Here is an 18,063-nt window from a genome sequence, read left to right on the forward strand (position 1 = left end):
TTTCGTTTTTGGTGGGGAGCAGCGAAATTTGATCCACCTGAGTGATGTTTCAAGAATCTGCTCTTTTCCTCTGTTCTTCTACAATGTCCCCCAAACTCCTCTTTTCTCATGTGAAACAGATGTCCCGCTTACATGCCTCCTACTTGCTTTTGCCTTTTTTCCCACTGGGAGCAGATGAGCCCACAACCTTCCTCTTCAGCCCGGAGCAAACTGATTTGCAGACAGAAAAACAGAGCAGTAGCCTGCCCTGCCTGTTTAGAGTCTGGCTGCTGACTAAATCGTGACTCCTGAGAAATCGGAGCACTCCTTTTAGCAGTGTTGACTCTCACCAAGCTTGAGGCTCCAAGAGCCACTTTGTGAAACCTTTTAACTTCTTGTGCTGTAGTTCAGGGGACCCCTTTGCTTAGTAGACTACAAAACCAACCCTGGGAACAACACTTTCAGATATCAATCCTATTCCCTTAACCCTAGCGTTTCCATCCTGTGTAGAGAAGGTTCTAGCTGTATAGGAACTTAACAGACAGTGTCAGGTATCAGGGTGTGGCTGTGTGTCAGTCTCCCTCCTTTATCTTCCTGAAGGAGCAATCTTCTAAGGCTGGGGGAGGCAGGGCGGGAGAGAGAGAGGAGGAGGGGGAAAGAAAGGGAGGTGGGGAGAGAGAAGAGAGAGAGAGAGAGAGAGAGAGAGAGAGAGAGAGAGAGAGAGAGAGAGAGAGAGAGAGATTGGAAGAAGCAATAAAAAGAGAAGAGGGAGGGCAGGGGGGCGGGCGCCAGGGGAGCCCAAAGCCAGCTTGCAAGGCTCAGCCTCACACGCGCGCCGCCACTGTTTGTACACAGTGCGCTCTTGGCCTCAGGCTCGCTCCCCTCCAGCTCACGCTTCATTGTTCTCCAAGTCAGAAGCCCCGCAGCCGCGGCGGCAGCAGCGTGAGGCAGAGTCGCCGCTGGTCGCTTCGCCCGCCGTGCGCGCACGGAAGTCGGGGAGCCCGGAACCTGAGGGAGCCCGCGCTCCGCCCGCTGCGCCTCAGCCAGGACCCACCCGCAGCGCCGGCTGAGCCCCGGCCGCCCTCGAGCGCACCCACCTCCGCGCACCCCTTCGAAGCAGGGGAGGGTGGGCACCCTTTCTCTCGGGCTATCACTCTTTATCGCCTTCCCCAAGAATTTGTTTGAGAAAGCGCTGCGGGAGAAAGACGTTCTCTTGAATCTCTGGCAGGGCGGGGTCTACTGCTGTCCTGCAGGGCTACCTAGCCTTCAGCAACCTCCGCTACGACCCCGGACCAGCTGGGGTCACGTCTGTGAGAAGAAATCATGAAGCGATTGGTAGCAGCCTGGCTTTTGCTTGGACTCAGCCTCGGTGTGCCCCAGTTCGGCAAAGGTGAGGTGGCTGGGTAGGGGTCGCTTGATGAGGGACCGGCTGGGAGCATCTTTGAAACGTTGCTCAAGGGGCCACAGTGGGTCTTCGGTGCGTGCCTGGCGTGAGGAGCGCCACTGAGGAGGCGATGCGCCCTGGAAACCCCGAGAAAGTGCTAGCAAAGTCCGAGTGGAGTGCCCCAGGCTGAGCTAGGGAAGGTTGTGATCTAGAAAACAAGAAGGTAGAGATGAGGGGTGTGAGAGGGTTGTTCTTCCTGTGCTCCGTTTGCCACAGATTCCCTAGGCGACCCCTGGCTAACAAATGTGTATATTGCTGGCCGAGGGCTGTGGATAGAGCTGTGATAAAGACTTGGCAGAGCTAAGTGAGTGTGCGGGGCCGTCATGTAGTTGGTGGCTCTAACAGCCTGGGTAACCGCAGGGCGGTAAGCTGGATGCGGTGCACTGGCGCAGGGCGGGGGGCTAAGGGGTCTCCCAACCTGGACCCGATGTTAAGAGTTTGTGTTGCTAGTGAGATAGACAGAGGTCTAAGTCGCTCGCTTTCTCCCCCCCCCCCCCCGCGCCCCTTCCTCCAGGGCTCGTGACTTCAATTACAACAACTCAACAACTCCCCTCTCTTCTAACCCCCAGGGGGCCCTGAGCATTGCTGTGCACTCCCTCTGGGTAAGACCGTAACTCTTAGTAATAGACAGCTGTGAGGTGCAAGCCAACCTTCAAGCGCCCCTGGCCCAGGATCCGAAAAGTTGTCAGCCTGGTCTCCTAGTGCCTTTCAAGGTTTGCATGTAAATAGGAAGCGAGCCAACCAAACAAAACGACATTTAAAATAAAACGCACGACTCCAGTGAGTCTCCAGCCGAGTTGTTTAGGTGACTTTCGGGTTCTCTGGGAGATTAGGCTTTGTCAATATAAAATCTGGTAGGAACCTTTCTCTGTATACCAGGAGGTACTGAATTAGAGCCAGGGACCCTAAGATAGACAAGGGGTTCCAAGATATTGGGTGGCTATTTTCTTTTATGGAGACACGCGGCCCTTCTGGGAGATTATACACAATACAATCCTATAGGGGCAGTTGTAAGTGGAGGGCTTGAATAAGCCTCAAGGATTTACAACGCAGTGGCTCTAGAAGTATTTGGAATTTAAAAAAAAAAACGCCTTGGCTCGAATCCGTTTGAGATTAGACTAGACATTGCCTCGGTACTCTACGCTGCACACATGCACCACCTATGTGCTTTAGAGGATCAGCTCTTAGGGGACTATGCTACCATCTCTTCCAGACTCAAGGTAGTGGCTAGTTTCAGGTCTTCTCAGCTCCCTAGAATGTGGCTTCCTCCTACCTCCCCCACCCCCCGCCCGGGTGTGGAGGCGTGAGTGCGGGGCTCAGGCTTGATTCTGTTTTCCAAAACTGCTCTAATAGTTACCTCGCAAAGGCAGCCACTCTAGTGAAGGTTAGCATATGGAGCAGGTCGCCTAGTCTCCCCTCGTAAGGGAAAGATAGGTTTCCCCCAAAAGCTGGTACTTCCTACATCCTTTATTTCTTGTCTGGATTCCTTCTGCACTTTCCTTCCTTAGCTGGGGAACTGCAGGCACTCCCCTCTCCTTCTATCTCCGCCTCCGTTCCCACCCCATATAGGAACACACACACACACACACACACACACACACACACACACACACACACACACACACATACACACACACACACCACTCTCACGGGCACACTCACAAGCACCTACAAGGTACCTCTGCCGCTATCTGACCCTTATCAAAGGTGACTGGAATACCAGAGGGTCTAATGAGTGACTGCACTTGCCAGAAGGCTTCTAGGTGCTGGAGCCTGGGCGCGACAGATTGCAGCTGTCCTGAGCTCTTGAAGATGCCCACGCTGAGGGCACAGTTTATGCCACTAGTTAGGTGGACCTTGGAGATGTTGCCTGGGCTTCCCAATGTGGTCCTCTAGACAAAGCTCAGGAAGCCTGTTCCCTCTCCATTCTTCAGCAGATTCATCCTTTGTAAGCCACCCTGTGGGTGGAGAGAGAGGGAGGCTCTGGGAAAGAAAAGGATCCTTTTGCTTTAGTGCTTTCTGTTAAACTTGCTCTTTTCTACTGTCTTCTCCCGGACATCTGTGGGAAGCAGAGCTGAGCTCGCCTGATGGTATAAACAATTAAACTTTGGGAAAACTTACTGCAGCTAGTGTTAACATGGAATTGTGCTCAGCTTCTTTCTTACCCTTCCCCCATGGTGTATCTATAATTTATCAAATGTCGGAGAGGAATTAGTGTTTTTCCCTTTGTGTGGATTCCAGTTTAGAGGCACTCATGCCTGGAATTTGATAATGATAGGTAACTCTTTTTATTGGTCGTCCTTATTTTAAAATTAAACCAATGGATCAGTCAGATTGAATATTTTATTAACTCCTAAATTATTCATCATTGATTATTGCTTTAAAAAATCCAATAACATGCATACAGTTGCAGCAACCACGTGACATCTTATGCAATCTGTCCCTGTGCCTGCAGTTTGTGCCTGGAGTCTTTAGGCAAACGGCACTATCTAAAAAAAAAAAAAAAAAGTCTAGATGTGCCCTAAATGCTATGAATCATTGGCATTTGCATTCCAATCTTTTAATCAATAGTGATCTTAGTTAATTCTACAAGAGAAGAAATTAATACCTGAAGAATCTCACTCCAGATGACACCACGCTTCAGTGATTACATAGTGAAGTTTAAGCTGAAATAACAGGTTTCTATGGGGATTTTATTATTGCACTTTTGCGTATTCATTGCCTAATTTGCATGCCCATTAACTTTATAGTTTAAGGAATAAGTGCTAATATCAGATTCAAGGTGAAACATTTTAAACTAATTTTAAAATACTATATCAATGGTAGTAGTTGAGTGGACATAAAGTACCCTGCTTTGAGAGTTTGAAACCAATGTAAAGTCGGTGCTGTGACAAGCAGCAGCATGATGCAACACAGCTTTTCCTATGGTGCCAAGAAAGTTCTCATTCTTTTTTAAAAATGTTTCCTTAACATTGAAGTGTATTTTGTCTAGAGATTTATGATTCGGCATAAATATTAACAGTAAAAATGGGGAAGTGAAATGAAATTGACTGTACTTTCTTAACTTAAAATGCTTGTATTTTTATTAAATACTTGAAGCTTAGTGTCCATGTAACATTAGTATCTAGTATACTTAATGAGCATTTTAACAAAATTGATCCACTTCTTTAGGTTATGATTTTTTACTAATGATAAAAAAAAAAACAAGCAATATAGAGGGATAAAATATACATCACTACAAAAAAAAAGAGAATGGATACTCAACACCACTACAAAACATACTTAATAGGTCTTGGTGTCTAAATTACTCAAACCTCTTAAATTTCCTTACTAGTTATTATGGTAACATTGTCAATTGGACAACGTATATTTGAGACGTCTCATCTTTTAAATGGATGCTAATAATGGTATATACTGTATATGCCATCACGTGTGCATGTTTTGAAGCCTGTGGAGTTCTCTAAAGCCTAAGAAAGTGTTGCTGATATTGTTTACTGCGGCCACTTGCAGGCGTCATAGCTTGGAGTATGATTTATGATATCTCATCCTTGCCAAAGCCAAGCAAAACAAATTGTAAAGGCTTCTGAGCTCAGTCAAGCCAGAAGCTAATTGTGAGTGGAAGGGTATATAGAAAGATCTAGAAGGAGGAAAGGAAAAGGGGAAAGTATGTGGTTGTATTAAAATATCAAAAACTAAGAAAATGTAAAAGGATAGAACGTGAAGAATATGAAGCATCCAAATTAATAGTAAAACTTCTTTCATAGCTGATTAATTTACTGTTTCTAATTAGCTAAATAATTTAAATTTTGGTACATTTATGACAAGCTACAAAACAAGTCATGCTATTATTGAGTTCTTGACTATGATTTTTTAGGAAAAATGCCCAACATATTTCTTCTTGGCTTGTGTTTCATCACAGCCTATGAAATGACAGTGGTAGTTTTCCTAATCAAAGTAAATACATTCATGAACAAAATTAAATGACTGGTGATGTGAAGTGGAGTAATTATTGAAATGTTTTACTATTAAAATGGTTACTATGGATGCCAGAATCACCACTTCGTTGTTCCTGAATATGTGTATAAAAACCCATGGTTCCGGAGAGTTGTAGGAAAACACTAGAATCCACTGTGCCCTCACCAGCAGGTGTCAGAATAATCAGTGGAGATATTCCAAAGATTTTTGAGAGATTCAAGAGAGGTAAACAAGAAACCTTAGTCTCCAAATCTACACAAAATACCCTCTACTGCCTATGACACTAGTGATAATTCTCATCAGTCCCTGAAGTCAGAAGGGGTACATTTGTCAGAACTTTTAGCTTTAATGGTAGACTTTTAACCCTGAGACACAGGTGCCACGAATAATAACCACACATTTTGGGGGAACCCATTAATTTTTTTAAAGGTGTTTGTTAGTGCTTTTCAAGAAAATAGACATAGAATGTGGATGTAGTTATGGCCAAACAATTATTACGAGCATTTCTAGCATGATTTCTAAGCTTCTTCTCCATACGGTCTCTAAGTACTTATGCATTCTGTTATACTAATTTACACATTCAGTTGTATCTTTGTAGATATCTGTTGTGTGGAAAATCATGAGTACTTATGTCTTTTCCTATAATAAAGCTTTTGTAGATCTTACACGTTTCTAACTAATATAAATCCCATGGCCAGAAGGGACTAAATGCATCCTAGATTAATTTTGTCTTACCCATTTTGGGAAGTTATTAATGTATTTATAAGGTAATCAAAATCATTTTGTGATTTGCCATTAGCAAACTTTTGTCCCCTTTTGGCTTGATATAGCCCTTAAATCTGTATTACCAATTCACCATTTTATTCTTCCTGTGAGTTATCTCAAGTTTTTATGTGGCCATTGACATGCTAAATGGCCGATTTTCTGTGGCATTCCTTCTGTGTTAAAGTTTCTTAAAATTAAAAAAAGAAACCTTCCATTCTGTCTCTCCCATTTCACTATTTTCTCCCCCCCTCCCCCACACACACTTCTTTGGTGGGTAGTAACTAGGAAATCACATCCAGGATAAAATCAATTTGACATTCTATCATCATTATTAAATGACTGCAAATTTACAAAACACTGTGAATTTATATATTTTTTTCTTGGAAAGAGGAAAGAGAAAAAGGAGAACATAATGTCCCATTTCCCAGTCCCTGGGATTTAAAACAGTGAAAGGCAATTAGGATGAATATGAACTAAAGAACAAGTCAAGGCTTTTATTGCTCACTTTGATCACAATGTCCTGCCTGAAACTATCAACTGGGCTGTTACATGGATGCTCCTAGCACTGAGACTTGCCTGGCCTCCTGCTCTCATCTGGGGGAGGAGGACACGCAGATGAGCATGGGCACAGAGGAAAGAGTGGGAAAACTTTTGGCCACCTATCACAGAAGTTACATTTGGAATTTAGATTCTAAATTATGGTTTAAAAATCCAGTTATCTTGACTTTCCAATTGTCTGGCTGGCTTTAAACTACATCCAAAAAATGAAAAACATGAAGTGATAGGTCAGGCTCATTTTAAGCAATAAAATATGCCAACTGTTAAATAAAAAAAAAAACTGGGGAAGTACAGATAAGACTGTTATAGTCTATGACGTAAACAAACAAGCAAACAAACATACCAGGAAAATTTGGTTAGATGGTGAGTGGAAGGCATAGCTTAAAGGCATCAACCTGTGACAGTTTATTACATTAATCGATGCAAGTATATTTCATGCATCTAGATAAAACCTAAATGTAGTATGATCACCCTTTGTGGTTACAAAAACATTGAAATATTTGTATATGCTAAAAATAACATATTTTGTTCATCATGCTTAGGCTTGGAAATCTGCTTCATTGTGAGAAAGTTTTAAAAAATATGAGAAATGCATTTGTTTGCCATTGTATTTTTCCTACTCTGTCCTAGAAAAATGTTTTGTAAAAATTTCCCTAGAAAAATCAAATGGTGATGTAAAACAATTTCATTTTATAGGAAAGGAGTCAGGCTCAGAATGAAGATGTTGTGGCCTACAACTACTGGGCAACATTTTACAAGGCAATATACTCCTGCTTTCTGTTTAGATACATGTTAATACAGTGATAGTGACAGTGTCGGTTTTGTCCAACAGAGATTTCCTGTGCATCAGTAAGCAGAGAGGATTTAACCTCAAGGATATCAGTGAAGGCTCTTACTCACTAAAGCGCTTCAGAATGAGACTGTTACTGACACAGAAAGACTGACTTCCTTCACTGTTCCTCTTCCCCATAACAGATCTGTATCAAGGCGATGGATTACTTACTTATTCATAAGTAGGACAGCACGGCCAAGGCTTAATCTCTGCCTCCAAGGTGATGCGCTTAGGTCGAAGGCAATCTTTAAATGAGGTTAGGCTACTCTGCAGTCCTTAAGGTTTCCGCTTCGCATTTGACAAAGTGGTTTATTTTTAGAGTGAAAAATAATCTTTTAAGTCCCTTCCTGGACTGAGCTGGCTGTGACTGTTTAGATTTTGCTCATACTGGGGATTATGAGGTCGGCCGTAGTAAAGTGGGCTCCTGACATGTGAGCAAGAAAATCCAGGAAAGTCAAGTAGAAATAGTGTATTGGAGAATATTTTTTAAAAAATAAGTAGATCAATCTCTTTTGTAATAAATGATCATTTCCCTAGTTTAAGTATGTCTGTCACACATATATGATAATTTTATCCCAACACACATTGCTCTAAGTTTAATAACATGATTTTCCCTGTATAAATTATATATATTATTCTATACCAATAGATTATTCATTTCCATAACTTATCTAATATATTATAAGCTTCAACTTTCTTAGAATGTTTTCTCTCACTGTTTAGATGCTTTAATATTTATATTCCAAATTATCATTTCACATTGATGTTATTTTTACCTCCATGAATTGGCATATTATAGGTGAAAAAATAGAATAATAGTAACAAAAATACCAAAATTGGGTCCTTAGTATTCTCTTAATTGCATGGAGATATCACTCTCAACCATACCCACATCACTGTTTTTAAAAAGTACATTTGGTTATTCTTATTAGTAGTTTAAGTTTGTATATTTTTATTTTATGTGCATGTATACTTTTTCTACATGTATGTAAATAAATTCTGTGTTGTTTTGTGCTCACAGAGGCCAGAAGAGTTGTTGTTAGATCCTCTAGAAATGAGTTAGTTACAGAAGACTGAGCCATCGCATGAGGTCTAGGAACTGAACCTGGATCCTCTGCAGTTGCAGCAAGGGCTCTTACCTGCCAAGCCAATTATGTCTCCACCCTCATAAGTTTATTTTAAAAAGCAGTGTCTTCATATAAATGCATACAAACATACATACATAGACATGTGATGCATATACACACAAATATACATGCATAAAATATCAAAGACAGTTATAAAAACTTTAAAAGCTTATGTTACTTTCTTTATCCAAATAACAATTCCTGTGTTTTAGGATGAAACTACTATGAACGTGCCTTTTAACCCTCTGGCAAAGGGAGCCCTGATTTAAATATACGATTAAATCACTTAAAGATTATGAATGGCTTTTTATGTATGTTATAAATCTTTAGGTAAAAGAAATGACTACTAACAACAGATTCCTTTATTAGATACAAAGTTCTGATGTTCTTTGTGCCTAAATTTTTTCTAGAAAAACCAATGATTTTTGAGTCAATCTTATTTCTTACTTTTCCTGATTTTTCTTAGCACGAGTGCCACAGTGATGGCAGAAATGTGTTTATAACCAAGGTAGTCATTTACTCAGACAACTTTTTGGAGTAATGTAAATAAATCTAGTAGATGCATTCTACACATTGCACTATTGTAGATATCTTTTTAGATTCATATAACTCAACCATACAAATGTCAAATAAATGATAAAGTAGATATAAAGATAGCTGCCATGACCACCTAGTGACTAAGTTAGAATGTACAGGGAAACATAAAGAAAGGGGAACAAATAATATACAAGGCCACGAGGAAGGAGTGAATGCAGGTTATGGATACAAGTTATGAAAAAAGGATATAAAACTATTTTCTCTATCTCTAATTCTATCACAGATACTTTGATTTGGTGGTGGGTAAGTGAATAAGATACACTTGTTATTGTGAGTATAATATTTCATTGTGAAGCTAAACTGCTTCCATTTTATGTGTGTATATATATGTATATATATATATATATATATATATATATATATATATATAGTTTTATAGAATTTGGATCTGACTAACTTGGGTATTTGATGTTTTTATTTCCTTGAATTATTATAATATAGCTTATTTTAAATATTTCAAAAATAATCTAGATCAAATCAACACTCTATCCACTTAACTGACAAATGGGGCTATGTGACATTGAGTTATGCAGTCTGCATCAGGGAGATGTCTTCTATATTTTATTATTCATGAAAGCACATATAGCTTACCCAGCCACCACTTAGCATCTAATCATTTTGGAAGATGAATTAATACTTTGGAAATTTATTTGAAACATTAACTAATTTTAAACATTAAAGGAAGGTTTAATAAATTAAAGTAGAAAGGTGCCATACAGTTCTTCCTATGTGTAGAAATGAACAAATATGCTAGCAAGGGTTAATAACGTGTTTTTAGTACACATTGCTAGTAATGATGCTTTGTGTAGCAGAGAGAAAAGGAACCCTTGGATAGTGGTTTGAAATTCAGATTTTTGGCCAAATCATTCAGTTTTATTCTAGCACGAAATTTGTGATTATTTTCTAGAATCCTGCCACCTCTCTACATGAGTCAAGTTCTATTGAACACAATGTGTAAGAATATAGTTTCTGTGGCAATTTCAATTGCCTAACATAGTCCAAAGAGATATTAAAATACAACACAGTTTTTTTTTAAATTGCCACTTTAATGAAATTATTTAACTTGCCATAAGTATGTACTCTTATCTTGGTTCATACAATCTGTTACTCAGTTTCCAGGGATCCAATACCCTCTTCTGTCTTCTGTAGACAACACCTAGACACAATTCACATTATTTATTTATTAACAACAACAGCAAAACTACAAAAGCCTTAGGAAGATCAGTACCATTCTAAGGCATCATTCTTTCCCTGGCACATGAAAATAGAGACAAACAAACAGAGACTGAGGTCATAAAAGCACACCATGCAGGATTTTTCTGGTTTAATTGAGTTATTATTTACCACATATATGTTTTAAGCATTTTCAACCTAGATGAACTTGGTTATATTTAAAACTAATGGATGTTATATTACCTAATGTATAGATTATCTTCTTAAATTTTTTCTGTGTGTGACTTCACAATATTTGAGTTTAAATGGCAGATTTAAAGTTTAAAGAGTTTAGGGAGGCAGATGGATCATTGTCATTTTGAGGCCTGTGTGGTCTACAAAGTGAGTCCAGGGGAGCCAAGGCTACACAGAGAAAACCTGTCTTGGAAAAACAAAAACAAGAACAACAACAAAAAAACAAAACAAAAAAAAAGAATGAAAGAAAGAAAAAAGAAAGAAAGAGAAAAAGAAAAAAGAAATGGTAGAAAGGTTGAAAGACAAGAGAAAAGAAAAAATGAGGGGATGTGGAAGACATAATGGGAAGTAAAGAGGAAGGGACTAAGTTTCAACTCAGGGGCTTGTAGGAAAGAAGGAGGCAGAATATTCTGGAAATGACACAGAATAAGAGGGAAATTATCACTTCTTCAATAGAAAAAGTTATATGAGAAGGAAGGTTAGGCAGTTGAGAGGATGGAAGAATACACAGCCACTTGAAAGAGAATTGATGATTAGCCTGGTCCAGACATTTCTCCTTACTATGGTTCTTAACACACAGACCTACCATATAAACTCTAAATACTTGATGTATCTCATAACGAGACAGATTTTGTCTCTTTATACAATACAGATTCTCTTTTCTTTATTTTATTTATTTATTTATTTATTTATTTATTTATTTTGTTTTGTTTTTTCCAGACAGGGTTTCTCTGTGCACCCTTGGTTGTCCTAGACTCTGTAGAGCAGGCTGGCTTCAAACTCACAGCGATCTGCCTGCCGTAGCCTCTCCTGTGCTGGGATTAAAAGCCTGTGCCACCAGCACCCGGCTAAACACAGCTTTTCTAAACCTTACAGGAGTCTAAAGGATTATATACATGGAAAGATAAGACTGTACACTGAGAGCAGGGCAGTTTAACAGCATCAAATATAGGTCTGATGTACTTACACATCCAGGAACCAGTTCACTGTAATGTAGCTAAAGGACCGCCCCAAATCCACAGAAGTATCTTTTCTAAATTTAGTGCTCTGCTGGGGGCATAGGAAGAGCTCTGCAGTTGTTCCCTGACCCACTTTCTAGCTGCTAAGATGGGTTTCTATATATTTTGAGGTCACCATTTAGTGGTTACAAGGAATGCCTTAAAGGATGGGTGGCCCTAATCCTTGGTCATTTTTTTAGATCATTTGTCTAAATGATTATTATGGAAAACAATTATCATAATTTCTACCCATTTGAAGAATTGGTCTAATGTTGTACAGGAAGATTTCTGTATCCTCAAACTTACATGTTTCAAATATTTGTAGGCCACAGTGTTTTTTCTTTGGTCTCTGACATGCTAGTTGGACATATTTTCTTTCTTTTACTTGGTCCTCTCATGACACTGCTTTCATCATCTTAGTTGTTTTATTTGGAATCCATCCCAATAGCCTAGGTAATTACGTAGCTTCCCAATTCAAAGGAAAAAAAATTGTTGTATGCTTAGGTCAAACAGTAAACACTATTATTCATTTAAAAAACTTGAAACTTAGTTACTCTTTTCTTTTATTGAAAAAATATTTTTTTTCATATAATACATTCTGCTTAGAGTTTCCCCTCCCCCTATTCCTCCTAGTTCCTTCTCATCTGAATCTATAACTTTTCTATATGGATCAAATAAGCATGTAAGGAATAATAAAAAAAAACAACAATACAAATAAAACAAACAAATCAGCCAGGTGGTGGTAGAACATGCTTTTAATACCAGCACTCAGGAGGCAGAGGGAGAAAGGTGGATCTTTGAGTTGAAGGCCAGCCTTGTCTACAAAGTGAGTCCAGGACAGCCAAGGCTACACAAACCTGTCTCAGGGGGGAAAAAAAGAGTCGTTTGTTTCCTCAGGAGGACTCCCTTGAAAAAAAATCTAATTTTTCATTTGCTAGTGGCTACCCATGAACAACAAGATGTTAATGTTACTTTTTGAATTATTTTCTGCATGTACTAACAAACTGACATTTCTTTACTCCCAGGCCTTCCTTTTTTTTTTTTTTTTCTTTTCTTTTCTTTTCTCTTTGGTGATGCCAGAAATTTATTCAAGGGCTCCAGAATAAGGCTATGCTGAAATCTACCTCTTTTCTTTCTTTTTTTCTTTCATTTTTTATTAGATATTATTTGTACTTTTTAATTTGTTTGCTTTACACTCCGATTGTAATCCCCTCTCTTGTCACCCTCCCTCCCTCTCCTAGGCCTTCTCCCCTAACATCTGACCTCTGCCTATCAAGTCTCATCTTGACTGCCTGTATCCTTTCCCTTGGTGACCTGGGAAGGCTGCCATGCCAGGGAGAAGTAATCAAACATGCGGGGGCCAGACTCCATGTCATATGTAGTCCATGTTCCCCATATTAGGGGACCCACAAGGAGACTGTGCTGCCTATCTACTACGTCTGAGCAGAGGGTCTAGGTCCTCACCATGCATGGTCCTTGGTTGGTGCATCAGTCTCTGTAGCACACCCCTCTTCCAGCTGGATTTGTTGGTTCCATTGGTCTCCTTGTGAGGCTTCTGACCTCTCCAGGTCCTTCTGTTCCCCAACTCTTCCATAAGACTCTTTGCTCTCCACCCTGAAGTTTGGCTTCCTGTCTCAATACCTGCTTGGATCTCTTGCTGGGTAGAAGAGTCTTTCAGACAACCTCTATGGTAGATTCCCTTCCTGTTCCTTCTCTACAACTGTTTCCGGTGTCTATTGTCTGTTCTATTTGACCTTCTGAATGAGAGTTAAGCATTCTCCCTAGGTTCTTCCTTGTTTAGTTTCCTTAGGTCTGTGCATTGTACTGTGTATTATAGTACGCTAATATCTGTTTATAAGTGAGTATATTACATACCAAGCAAGTCATTCTGGGTCTTGGTTACCTCACTGAATTTGATCATTTCTAGTTCCATCTCTTTGCCTGAAAATTTCGAGAGTTCTTTCCTTAATTTTTAGTATGCAATGCACTCTTTGTTTGCTTGATTTTTCTGGGAGGTGACCTCATTATGGATAATACAGCCGTAAGACATTGGCCCGCTTGACATGATTTTATCTTATGCACTTGGCTTCACAGTAATTTTACTTAACAGTTTTAGTTTTTGTGGGGTTTTTTTCTACCCTTTTGTGCTGTGCGCTCCCTGACATGAATATTGGAGTACTGACCTTCATTTCCAATGGTTGTCACCTGAAGATTTGTTGGTTTTTTTTTTATCATGCACGTAAATAGTAGCATAGTGTACAGATTCCTACTGTTACATTTTTATTTCATTTTCTTCTTATCCTAAAACCATCATTTGCCTCTATTTGCATATAATTTTATCTGCTTCTATGTCTCTTTCTGACTGTGTTCAGTGGTCTGCCATATTTATTTTCCAGAACATTATTCAGTTGAAATTTCACTGTCACAGAGAATTGATAATACATTGTCTTCCCTAAAGAAAGTGTGCTCTAACCCTGATAAAATAAATGGGCATATATACAGACACACACACACACACACACACACACACACACACACACACACACATGAACACATGTACTCACATGTGTGTGCACACACAAGCCTACACATGCCTCATACTCTATCAATATTTTCAAATACTCTATACCTTAAAATTGTCATTACATAATCATTTTTGAATTCATTTAATGTACTTTTTCTCCTCTGTTCTGTAAGTTTAAAAAAGGCAGAATAAATACATTATTTTACTTAAAGTGTGTATGTCCTCAATCCAGTGTCTGAACAGTAAATATTCAGCTGTCATTTGCTTTCTGTTCCTAATTATGAACATTTTTCAAAAGAAGATTTATGTTCACTCTTTACCTAATTGAACAAATCAGTTGTGATTGTATGTGAAAAAATAGGAGATTTCAAATGTAATTACACAGTAAAGGCTTGATAAAATTATGTACAACAAGATTAGAACACTTAGGGGCATTTAAAAAAAATTATTTATTTATTATTATGTATACAGTGCTCTGCCTGCATGTACACCTGCAGGCCAGATGAGGCATCAGATCACATTATAGATGGTTGTGAGCCACCATGTGGTTGTTGCCATCTCTCCAGCCCTTAGGGGCATTTTTAACCCTCAGGTGGATGCTGCAGATATCACTTTGATCTGCTAATTGCGATGCCCTGACAATAAATCCCTTAAATTTCACCAGCAATAACTTTCCTGCATCCCTCACTTCTTTTCCTTCTCCCAGCATGCCTTTGCACCTGCTGAACCCTAAAGTTCCTGGCAGGGAGCAAGAGAGAGCACCTGGAAGCTGTGTCTGCCTGGGATCTGAGAACACTGGAAACAACACTGTTTAGAGTTAGTTGTCTGTGTAATGGCAATATGGATGCCACCGCTACATGCTGTCTACTCCCTTAGGCAACCACAGTTCTACTGTTTTAAACGATCCTGTGGTCCCCAAAGTATATATGTACATTGACTTCAATAATTGTGTGACTTACACACTGAGCTTGTGTGTTGTAAAAGGAAATTTCTTTCTAGAAAGGTCTTACAGAGTAAAAATATATTATTTGTTTTTTTAAGTGATAAGAAAAAATATTTGGAAAGTTTTTAAATGTTTTTAAAAATTTGGATAAGAGAATTAACTTCTTACACTTATTTTAAAGTTTTACTACTTTTGACTGCATAGCAATTATATGGTCATTGCAAGAAAACTAATGGTGGCATTTGTTGACATTCTTTAAACAACTTTTTAAATAAATGGTTTAATTTGACAAAAAATTAGGTATATCGCACAGATCTCTGCGTCTTTTTTTTTTATGGTGATAAAATGCACATCCCATAGAACATCCTCTTAGTGTGTTTTATGTCTATTAAACACCGCCATCTTCATTACTGTATTCATCTTGTAAAGCTGAAATTATGTAGAAATGATGTAACACTGTCCTGTCTCTCTTTCTCCCTTCTCTCCTTCCCAATTCAATCTTAGTTTCCTTCTTGTGTGTCCAACTCTTATTTTTTATTAAAAATACTTTTTCATGAAACATGTTCTGATCATGGGCTCCTCCCCCTCATCTATTTCCAGATACCCATGTCTTCTCCACACATCTACTTCCAAGCCACCTTACTCTGCCTTTTAGAAAATAAATAGGCATTAAAAAGTAAACAGAAACGAATGACAAAGCAGAAGAAACATGTAAACACACACACACACATGTGCGCGCACACATATACACAAAATAATAAGTCCCCAAACCATTGTATATAAAAAAATTAGTAAGGTTATAAAGAAAAAGGCCCAAACAAACCAGGAAAAGAACAAAAAAAATCTAACCTCTAAAAATAAAACAAAACAATTCATTATTTGTTGACCATTTAGTACTGTTGGGCATGTACCTGCCCTGTAGCATGCCTTGAACACCCAGTGAGACTCTTTTGGTGAAAACTGATTTTTTCTTTGTCAGTGGCTGACACTTGGAGATAGCTGCCAGGTTAGGAATGGGGGATACATCCACTTCCCTTCTCAGACCCCAGCTAACTAGGACATGTGGAGACCCTGTGCATGCTTCTCTGTGAGTTCATATGGGCATTAGTCTCGTTGTGTCTGTAAGACACTATTTCCCTGTTGTCTTCCACCTTCTGTGTTTCTTATAATCCTTCTGCCTCCTCTTCTGCGGAGTTCCCTGAACCCCAAGGAAAGGGGTTTGATGAAGACATACCACTTAAGGCCTCTCGTCCAGTTGAAGTCTTCCCTTTATTAATTCTCATCTCCCATGTGAGAAAACATTCTCTGATACAGGCTGAGTGAGACACTGATCTGATTCGCAGACTGATGTAGCCAATAGGTTCCAAGGTTAGAGAGTGTTTCTAGATGGGCAGCTCACAGAAAGGAGTGGGAATGGGTTAAGTGAGGGGTGGAGTCAGAACATGTGCACTGGGAGGAGGAGTGATCTTAGAGAATCTCAGCCGCACTTTCTATTACCTCTCTTAAGTCGCTCACACAAGTGGAACAGTATCATACAGGACTTGTAATTTTGTCACAACTTACTCAGAGTAATATTATCAATGCACATTCATGCTGCGTATATATTTGTACCTTCGTAAGACAGAATAAACATCCAATATATGTATATACAAATAAATACACATATATAAATAGATTTTTATTTATATATTATTTAAATATTTATATATCATTTATATTTATAGGAATATAATAATGTGTATGTAATATGTAATATATTCATATTCCTAGCCAGTCATAATTCCCTATTGTTAAATGCTTTTGACTTTAGTGGAAACCCGAAATGGAACTGTTACATCCTGTGCTGATACTATTTTTTGATTGTGGGAGAATTAACTTACAGGTTTCCATAGAGTTTTAGTACTTCTTTTATCCACACACAGTATACATGTTTTCTAATTTTTTCATATACTTTATATAACTTGTTATTTTGAGTTATGGTAGTAGACATCTTAATGTTGTGGTGGTTTTCTGATGTATTTGTTTTTTATTTTTTTGTGAATTTTGTACATGAATGCTATATTCACTTCATTTCCACACATTGTCTTCCCTAAGCTCCCCTGTGTCACCAGACCCATGATTTCATATACAGTGAGAATTAGATATACTATTAGGGGCTTTAGCCTTGGAAAACATTGATATTTTTCACTCTGTCATTAGCCTGTTGACTGCTTGTATATTTTTATGTAAGGGTGAGGCTTTAAGAAACTTCCCTTATCTACTGGGGTCAACTGGTATGGAAATTATCTAGCTCTTGTTTAGCAATATACTGTTGATATAACAGAGTTATACCTTCCCTACTATTTCTAGAAGATACTATCTCACTGCAAGAAGCTTGGTCTTCTGGCTCTTACAATCTTTCTGTCTCCTTTTCCCTACCATGTTTTCTCAGTGTTATGTGTGGAGATGATATTCAAGAGAAACCAACTGGGGCTATGTATATGGGATAATAATACTCTCCACAGGAGCCATAGACTATCTTAAAAATACCCAGTGCCAAGCTAGGAATTCTTCTGCTTCAGTTGTTTATTTGAAAGACTTCTAAAGTACAATATAAGCTAATGCCAATGCCCTTGGTTTTCTCCCAGAATTGAAGGAAAGACCCTAATGTTGAACCACACACACAGGGCATAGAAAATCGAAGAATGGAGCAGGTACTGTCCTGTGAGCCTCCTCAACTTCATAGTCTAAAGGTGCAATACAAGCTACCAAAGGAGAATAGCAATCAATAATCCTACCAGGCTATAAAGCCGATGAACTACAACAAAAACTCGCCTGACAAGATATCTCCAATTGTGAAATAGTGACACTTTTATCTTGAGGATAATCAACAGTCTTCAACAGGGTAGAGTTAATGCTTGTCACTGTAACCTAT

At 38.9% G+C, this 18,063-nt stretch overlaps 1 protein-coding gene across 2 annotated transcripts in view; it reads left to right on the plus strand.

The window, feature by feature from the left end:
* The first annotated feature begins 809 nt into the window (after window positions 1–809).
* The window catches only part of EDIL3 (EGF like repeats and discoidin domains 3), a 460,517-nt gene continuing 443,263 nt past the window's right edge, over window positions 810–18,063 (plus strand). Inside the window, exon 1 of one of the 2 annotated variants that reach the window (XM_084802296.1) lies at window positions 810–1,369. In XM_084802296.1, the coding sequence (XP_084658422.1) occupies window positions 1,303–1,369 (67 nt within the window). In that variant the 5' untranslated portion in view covers window positions 810–1,302. The remainder of the gene's footprint in view (window positions 1,370–18,063) is intronic. The other variant, XM_084802295.1, reaches the window with a different exon arrangement.

Source organism: Acomys minous, assembly GCF_964271855.1.
Source record: "Acomys minous genome assembly, chromosome: 11".
Classification (NCBI taxonomy): Eukaryota; Metazoa; Chordata; class Mammalia; order Rodentia; family Muridae; genus Acomys; species Acomys minous.